General features: G+C 40.9%; 1 protein-coding gene across 14 annotated transcripts in view; it reads left to right on the top strand.

Annotated features, from left to right (window-relative positions):
- The window catches only part of Calcoco2 (calcium binding and coiled-coil domain 2), a 32,835-nt gene continuing 23,614 nt past the window's right edge, over positions 1–9,221 (top strand). For 9 of the 14 annotated variants that reach the window (XR_009224570.1, XR_009224571.1, XM_058571540.1 and 6 more), the window contains exons 1-2: positions 70–192; positions 8,460–8,649. Coding sequence is in view for 11 of the 14 variants with exons in the window: in XM_058571540.1 (XP_058427523.1) it covers positions 8,470–8,649 (180 nt within the window). In the remaining 3 variants the exon portion in view is untranslated. Of the gene's footprint in view, positions 235–8,459; positions 8,650–9,221 lie in introns of all 14 variants that reach the window. The other 5 variants (XM_058571537.1, XM_058571542.1, XM_058571544.1 and 2 more) reach the window with 5 other exon arrangements.

Raw genomic sequence — 9,221 nt, 5'->3', positions numbered from 1 at the left:
GCGGGCGGGGCCGGGCTGGATCGGTGATCCCTGGGGCTTTTAGTCCCGCCCCTGCCCCTTTCCCTGCTCTGTTGCTGTTGCGCGGCTGCCGGCTGCTGCCCTGGTGAGTCCCTGAAGTGAAAGGGGGCCGCTGGGCCCTCAGGTTCCCCAGACTCAGACTTCCAGCGCCGAGAAAGGACTTGGACGGTAGAGGTGCGGCCTATTTCAGCTTTCACCTCACGGCCACCTCCTAAGGTGATCTTCAGTGGGAGTTAGACCCCGGAGGCCCCGGCGCTCCTTCCGAGGCCTTGGAGGGTTCAGGGACAGTTTTCTCCTGAGGAGGGCCGGGGCGCAGTGCTTTTGGTCGCTGACCGGGGAGAGGGTCGTGACGCAGCAGCCTCCCTACGTGTCCTTGGCGTCATGCCCCCTCCCACCGCCACCTGGGGATTCGTAATCCGCCTCGCCTGGACGTCGCGCGGACTGCTGCCCCGCGTGGGCGGGGCCGCGTCACTCCGGAGAAGTTACTTTTCCTTAGGCCTCAGTTTCCCGCTCTGCGAGTAGGCTTCATACCTGAAGCCCCCTCCCATTTTATTCAGTGCAGCCTAGAAGAAAAAGGCTTAGTGCCGACCTACTTCACCGTTGCTTTTCCCTTGCCCCTCCCCACTGGCATTAGCCCGATTTAGTTTGGGGGCTAATGTTCCCATTCACATTTGATTTCAGCCCCACCCGGACAGGTTAACTTTTTTCCTGTCGCTTGGATTCTTTGCTGCAGATGCCGGCCAACAAGTGGCCATGGTTGGAGTCGAGTAGAATAATATGGAAGATATATTATAACTCATCTCTTAGGGTTTGCCCAATCCATATGAAACAATGGAACGTGATGCAGTAGGTCTTTGTCGCTTGTGTCGAACCACATGATTTACGAATAACTGGATGGCTCATTTGCCCAGATAATTTCAGGGGGCTTTGAAACTCTACCCTTTGGCAGACTTGACAGCTGTGGAGTGGAAAGAACCTTTAAAAGGGTAGTCAGTAATCCTGAGTTAATTGGAACTAACAAGTTGTATGGTTCAAATCACATTGTACATTTAGGCTCTGTGAAAAATGTGCCTGTACTTGCTGACACAGTGTCATGCTCCTGATTTTCTTAGAAAAGAAAGTTAAAATGAACACTTTCACTTTCTTTTTCTTTCACTTAGGATTATCATTGTAGCCGTAAATGTCCTTAGAGATTTTCTAACATGATCCATGCATTTTACTGATGAGGTAACAGAAACCTAAATGTAGATAGTGTGACTTGGCCAAGATCTCCGGCTAGTTTGTATAAGAACTAAGACAGAAACCCATGTCCCTTGACTGGTGCCTACTCCCCTTTCCAATACTCTTCAAACACTGCATCTGCGCATATCACTATGACATGACATAGGAAAGTCATCCATTTCAAGAAAAAAGTGTGGGTAGACCAAGATTTTCACAGAGTTTCTGGTTGCTTGCGTCCCAGAACTGTTTTCCTATGCTTTCCCTAGTACTGCTGGCACTATGGTTGATGTGATATGTGGAATAAGGGCTTGCTTAGAATAAGCTGAGCAGCCAGTTCAAACAGTTGTCAATGAGTAGTCTTAAAGCCTTTGGGATTATAAAAGTCTTCTAAGGCACTCTAAAACATTTTAGGTAAGGAACTTGAATGAACTTGGGAAATTTGGATAGAGCAAGTGGCTCAGTAATCTGAGCAGCCATGATTTCTGGTTTTGATTTTCCTACCTGTCTCAGGGACACATATTACCAGTGTTCAGTAAGGTTAGTTATATGTATGCATCTACCAGGGTCAGGGAGAAATGGGATTCAAATCAGTTCATTCATTTTGCTAATTGCTATTAGCTTTAGAAAGTAAGCATAAGTATGAAGCAATTAGATTTAATGTAGATTTGACTTTTACTAATGTTTGTTTTTACTATTCCCAAATGAAGAATAGATTTGCGTGTGTTGGCTATATAAATGTTGATATCCTTTTGTGAATTAATCCAGAGAAGCTACCTGTGTAGCTATGTCTCTTGAAACATGCTCCCACTCATATAAAAGAATAATTAATGTTGGGCTGGGCACCATGGTGCACGCCTGTAATCCCAGTGACTCAGGAGTCTGAGGCAGGAGGATGGCAAGTTTGAAGCCACCCTTGGCAATTTAGTGAAATCCTGTCTCAAAAAATATAAAGGGCTGGAGATATGGTGCCCTTGGGTTCAATCTCAGTAACACACACACACACACACAAAAGTGTTGGGCATTTAAAATTATTTTTTCTGGGCTGTGGATGTGGCTCAAGCGGTAGCGCGCTCGCCTGGCATGCATGCGGCCCAGGTTCGATCCTTAGCACCACATACAAACAAGGATGTTGTGTCTGTCAATAACTAAAATATTCTCTCTCTCTCTCTCTCTTAAAAAAATAAAATAAAATAATTTTTTCTGCTAAAAAGCATATCACTGTAGTTTGCAGATTCACTCAAAACAGAAGTAGAACTGGCTATTGTTGCCTTTTAGGATAAAAGGATCTGTGCCCTTCATGGAACAGTCCTGGGAGTAGTATATTAAGCTTAAAAAGCTCATTAGGTGAAAATATGTCATGTTTTCTTAGGAGTCAGTTCAGGGGACTTGTTTTAAAATACACTCCTATTATTTGCCAGCTCCCCTGAGGGCCCTAATCCTTTTGGAAACCAAGCTGGAGAGGAGGGGTGGGGAAGGAAGGTCAAGTAAAGTGCCTATGGTAGTTTGTGGCATCTCTGTATTATGCTTGATTTTTTTTTTTTTTTTTTAAATCCTTATTTATTTTTCTTGGTCATTTCTTATGAGGCCAGCCTAATTTGGGGGTAGAAATTAAGGAATTAGGTAGAATACCATTCCACAATTTCTAGGGGACCTAAAATATCTACTGCTTTTTCATGTTTAGGTAACTCTCAGGGCTTCTAAATTTAACTGTTTTGCTCTTCATATGTTTCTTTTCCTTTGCCTCTATGATTTATTGCCAGAATTACAAGTGGATGGTAGAAAGGTCCTACAGTGAGAAGAATGGTTAAAGGAGGGGAAGTTAATGTGTAAATCATTCAAATTTTCCTTCCATATCCTTTCTTTAGTACCTTCTCCACAAACACTCATCTCTAAACTGCTTTGTCAGAAAGGTAATTTCCCAAGCCATTGTTGGAGCCCATTTGTCCCAAGGGATTTTATCACAGGGAGGAAGGAAAGATTTTATATGGATCACTGATCTTAAAAATCAGCAGATGCCTTCCTTCCAGGAAAAGTAGGAGTCCTTCCTCACTGACATAATTCAGATTGGTATAGTTATGCTTGAGGTTTGCTTGGTGCTGTCCTAAACTTTGGTAAAGGAGAGAAGAAAAGCCAGTCTTCGGAGAGGAGAGTTTTAATCTTTATTAGAAGAATGGTTGAAATCTAAACTGGGTACGGTGGTTTGTGCCTGTAATCTCAGCTACTGGGCAGGTGGAGAGCATTACAAGTTAAAGGCCAACCTGAGCAACTTAGCAAGACCCTTTCTCAAAATAAAAATTAAAAACGTTAAAAGAATCATTGACTTCTGAATACCCTGAGTCCTGCTGAGAATAGTATGAGATCCTGAAATGAGAAACTTCATGGAGTCTTACATTTTTTAAAAAAATATTTTTTAGTTATAGTTGAATACAATAACTTTATTTAATTTATTTTTTATGTGGTGCTGAGGATCAAACCCAGGGCCTTGCACATGCTAGGTGAGTACTCTACTGCTGAGCCACAACCCCATTTTTGATAAGCACAGAACCAAAGCTGTAGACTTCCAGACAGATTGATTAGGTTTTAAAATGAACGAGACAGTTTTTCCTCCAAATGAGCACTCAAACCTCAAAACATGAGCTCTATAAGGTATTTTGTGTGTATACCTGTGTGCATGCCCTGTCCTTTCTTCAGAGTTCTGCTCATGAGCTACTTTTTTTTGGGGGGAGGGGGGATGTCCCAAGGATTGAACCCAGGGGTGCATAACCACTGAGCTACATCACCAGCCCTTTTTATTTTAAGATAGGGTCTTGCTGTGTTGCTTAAGGCCTCACTAAGTTACTGAGGCTGGCTTTGAATTTGTGATCCTCCTGCTCAGCCTCCTAAACCACTGGGATTACAGACATGCACCACCATGCCTGGCTCATGAGTTACTTTGGTGGTTTTTTTGGTAAGAAGACAGGCTGTAAAAAGCCATCCCAACCTGGTTTTACTTTTTAGAGTAGCATCCATTTGTATAACAGCTTGCAAGAATTTGAGTGTGTGGAAGGTGGGTAATGGAGTGTGAATTGGATGGGTTCTTTTCTTTTTAAATATTTTTTAGTTGTAGATGGACACAATACCTTTAATTATTTTATTTATTTACTTTTATGTAATGCCAGGGATCAAACTCAGTGCCTCATGCATGCTAGGCAAGCACTTTATTATTAAGCCACAACCCCAGCCTCTTGAATGGGTTCTTAAGGAAATCATATCAGTGCCTTTTTTGGCACCATGCTGCTTGAACCAGCCATGCCAGCTGAACCAGCCACAGCAAGAATTGACATTACATCTGGATATTATATCCTCACCTGATTATAGACAGAAGAAAGCTGAAAAATATCAACTTCCCCACGGGTATTCCATAAATTAAGAGTAGAGTTTAAAAAAAAAAAAAAGACTTAGCCCCACCATCACCTCCATATCGTCGTCATCATCATCATCATCATCATCATTATTATTAATTACTTATTATATTTTTTGCAATGCTAGGGATGGAACCCATGACTTTGCAAATGCTGTCTACTAGAGCTATGTCTATCCCCAGTCTACCCTTAACATTATTTACCTGCAAAATTCCTTCTCTTTTTACTGTTTGATATGCATATCAATATGCATATCTTGTTCATTCATTTGTTCAACAAATACCCAATTATTGATTATTTTGCATTAGGCATTGTGTTGCTAGTCATAGGAAAAGAACTAGAAGTGAGATACTTAGGTTAATTGAGGGGCAGGCTCTGGAAATCACTCTTACCTGAATGTTCTTCATGATCCATAGGCAAAGGACAAATTAAATCATTTTGTATTCTTAGATAAATTGGTGCTTCTGGCTTAGGACAGAGAGAAGGAAATTTGCTGACCTCAGAATGATTGGAGACTCCTGGGGAGAAAGAGTCTGCAAGCTGATAAACCTCCCTGCCTATCTTCCCATACCATCCAAAAGAAACCCTCATCACAGACAATAGCTTATTATGGGGGAAATAATAGACCAGAATGGGACCCCACCCCCTCCACTTTGAAAAAATGTTCTAAGGTTTGAGGTTGAGGATGTGTCTAGACTATGTCAAAAACCAGAAAGCCAGTGATTTCTTAGTTCTTTAGCTTAATCTCAAGAATAGTTCAGTGCCCCCACAGTCCCCTTGCCTTCTCTCTGAAAAAAAAAAAAAAAGACAAGGGGACTTTGTTTTCATAAGGAATTGCATCCCTTCTTTTGAATACCAGAGTATTTTGCACTTCTTTTTCATTCATTTGGCAGTTACTTATATACTCATTTAGCCTCTCTATGGGACTAGGACCCTTTTGAGGGCAAGGTCAATGCCAGGAAAAAATAAAAATCCCTCCACAAACATACTAGTAATCACTAGCATCTGTTAAACCCTTTCTTTTTGCAGACTGTTAAATTCTACCAACAACTATCTGAAAGCAGAGAACTAGAGTACTAGGGATATAGCTCAGTTGGCAGAGTGCTTGCCTTACATGCACAAAGCCCTGGGTTCAATCCCCAGCACTGCCAAAGGAAAAAAAAAAAAAAAACAAAACAGATTTCTGGGAATTTGGAAGAAGAGGTCTGGTTGCATATATTTCAAAATAAAACCAGGAAATAGGTAAGGTAGGGCAGAGTTGAAAGAGCAATAGTGTTTTGTTTTGTTTTAATATATTTTTAGTTGTGGTTGGGCATAATATCTTTATTTTGTTTATTTATTTTTATATGTTGCTGAGGATCGAACCCAGCATGTGCTAGGTGAGCACACTACCATTGAGCCCTAGCCCCAGCCCCAGCCCCTGCCCCCAATAGTGACTTTTTGTTTTTGTTTTTGTTTTCTTGGTACTGGGGATGGAACTGAGAACCCTGTGTATATCAGGCAAGCACTCTACTACTGAGCTATATCCCCAGTCCTAGTGATTTGTTTTTTAGTTATTGTCCTTACTTATTTGAATTGTGTGTGTGCCTGTATGTGTGTATTATTTTCCAACATGTCCCAACAGCTGTGCTTGTAAGGTATCATTTAGTATTTGCATATAACAGCTGCAATATTTTTTTCCATTTCCTAGTAAAACAGTAGGTTGAGAATCATAGACTCACTAATGTTAGAATCATTTAAAAGACAGTGCATATGACTTGTTTGAGGAACAGGAAGTATGAGGTCAACAATTCAGAGTACTGGCTTCTTTTAATCACATTTTATCTGTATACTGTCATCTAAAATGGTGAAAATCCATTTTATAAAAAGGGGTTCAAAGTCCCTTGCTTCTTCTAGACCTGGACTGCATTTTCCTGCTTCTTTGCTGTTACAAAGATTTCTTTGCTGTTTCCTTCCCTTGGAATGCCATTCATGACACACCCACTTGACAAATCCAAATCTTCCTTGAGGGGTTATGTAAGATTCTAGTAACTTCCTGAAACTTTTCTTTGTTTTCCTAAGGAATTGCATCCCTTCTTTTGAATACCAGAGTATTTTGCACTTCTTTTTCATTCATTTGGCAGTTACTTATATACTCATTTAGCCTCTCTATGGGACTAGGACCCTTTTGAGGGCAAGGTTAATGCCAGGAAAAAATAAAAATACCTCCACAAACATACTAGTAATCACTAGCATCTGTTAAACCCTTTCTTTTTGCAGACTGTTAAATTCTTTATTCTGTCAGTCAGCATGAGTCTACCTTGAAGTGTCTTGCTTAGTGGCAGGCTGATTTAATGGCTGGACACTTTTTATTATTACACTTAAGCCTCACAAAACAACAGCAGTTGGGGTAGATGTTGTTATAGGCCCCATTTTACAGATGAAGAAATAATCACAGAGCCTAACTAATTAAGTAAATTGCCCAAATGTTATCCCTTTATAAGAAGGGGAAAGTGTGATTTGAATATTACTATTCTGACTTCAAAACCCATGTTTCCCACCACCTCATGTCACATAGTCTCTTATTTCTATCTTTGTTCTAATCTCAGCCTAGCTTAGGGTCTTTTGTGTATGTGGTACTGCAAATTGAACTCAGGGGCCTTATACAACTGAGCTACATCCCAGCCCTTTTTTTATTTTTTTATTTTGTGACAAATTCTCACAAAGTTGCCCAGTCTGACCTCAAACTTGTGATCCTCCTGCTTTAACTTCCCAAAACATACTGTCTTTTATATGGAAGGGCCCAATAATTATAAATGGAATTTGATGAAGACACTGAACTCTAGAGAGATTAACTTAGGAAAGTCATAGGGCTTATTAGGGTGAAAAATCTAAAATCTAGGTCTTCCATATTCCCTAGGCTGTTTTCTCTAGGTTGTCTTGTTTATTAAAGGGAAATAGAATCAGCAGGATACTGTGGCACAACCCTGTAATCCTAGTGACTCAGGAGGCTGAAGCAGGAGGATCATAAATTCCAATTCAGCCTCAGTAATTTAGTGAGGTCCTAAGCAACTTAGCGAGACCCTGTCTCAGAATAAAAAAATGAAAGGAGAGAGGGATGTAACTCAGTGGTAGAGTACCCCTGAGTTGAATCCCCAGTACCAAAAAAAAAAAAAAGGAAACAACTACCACCAACTACCTGTAAGCAGAGAACTAGAATACACCTGTAATCTCAGTGACTTGGAAGGCTGAGACAAGAGGATCCCATGTTCGAGGCCAGCCTCAGCAGTTTAGTGAGGGCCTAAGCAACTTTATGAGACCCTTTTTCAAAATTTAAAAGGGGCTAGAGATGTACCTCATTGGTAAAATGCCCCTGGAAACCCATTCCCCACACACAAAAAGAAAAAGTATACGAGGGTTTGGGTTGTGTATACCTGAAATCTCAGCTACTCTAGAAGCTGAGGCAGGAAGATCAGAAGTTGAAGGCCACTTTAAGCAAGACCCTGCATCAAAACATAAAAAGGGCTGGAGGTGTAGCTCAGTTGTAAAGTGTGTCTCTGGGATCTATCCCAGACATCAAAAGAGAGAGAATGTGAGTGTGGTGATGCTTATGGTAAAGAGGTCAAAGATATATTCTCTGAAAATTCTTAAAAGTATGGGAAGTTATGGATGAGAAATGGTACAAAGTGAAACAGAAAGCGAATTGTGTGGTCTCACTACTTGTCAGAATTTTGCTTTTTCTGATTGCCTTGAACAGAATGTTCTTGGGTGAGAGCCCAGAAATCTCTGGCATTTCAGAAAACCTTTCTGAGCCTTACTCTATTCCGTATCTCATAACAGGACACCCATCATGGAAAAAACAATAGAAGATCCCCCCACATCAGCTGTCTTGCTCGATCGTTGTCATTTCTCTCAGGTCATCTTTAATAGTGTGGAGAAGTTCTATGTCCCTGGAGGGGACATCACATGCTATTATACCTTCGCCGAGCATTTCATCCCCCGTCGAAAGGACTGGATTGGCATCTTTAGAGTAAGTGTTTAATTTAGTACCAAGTAATTGGGAACTAGAGGTGAATCTTTGTTACTGAGGGTGTGACTCTCGTATGTATCATGTCTGGCTAATTTTAAAATCCTAAATTAAATTCCTTATCATTTCCCTTATCACATACCAATGTGTGCTGTGGAACTCAAACTTTAATTTTAATTTCAAATTAAAATAACATAGGAGCTGGGCTGGGGTTGTAGCTCAACGATAGCATGCTTGCCTAGCACACATGGGGCACTGGGTTCGATCCTCAGTACCACATAAAAAGATTGTGTGTCCACCTATAACTAAAAAATAAATATAAATAAAATAAAAATAACATGGGAGCCAGGCGTGATGGTGCATGCCTGTAATCCCAGCAACTCAGGAGGCTGAGACAAGAGGATTGCAAGTTCAAAGCCATCCTCAGCGACTTGGTGAGGCCCTAAGCCACTCAGTGAGACCTTTCTTAAAATAAAAAATAAAAAGACCTGGGGATGTGGCTCAGTGATTAAATACACCTGGGTTCAATCCCTGGTACCAAAAAAATAAAAATAACAGGAAACCCGACAATCCTT

Source organism: Marmota monax, unplaced genomic scaffold, assembly GCF_021218885.2.
Source record: "Marmota monax isolate L192 unplaced genomic scaffold, Marmota_monax_Labrador192_F-V1.1 WCK01_AAM20220418_F8-fsc00064, whole genome shotgun sequence".
Classification (NCBI taxonomy): domain Eukaryota; kingdom Metazoa; phylum Chordata; class Mammalia; order Rodentia; family Sciuridae; genus Marmota; species Marmota monax.
Note: the sequence above shows the minus strand (reverse complement) of the source record. Positions and strands in the feature narration are given on the sequence as shown.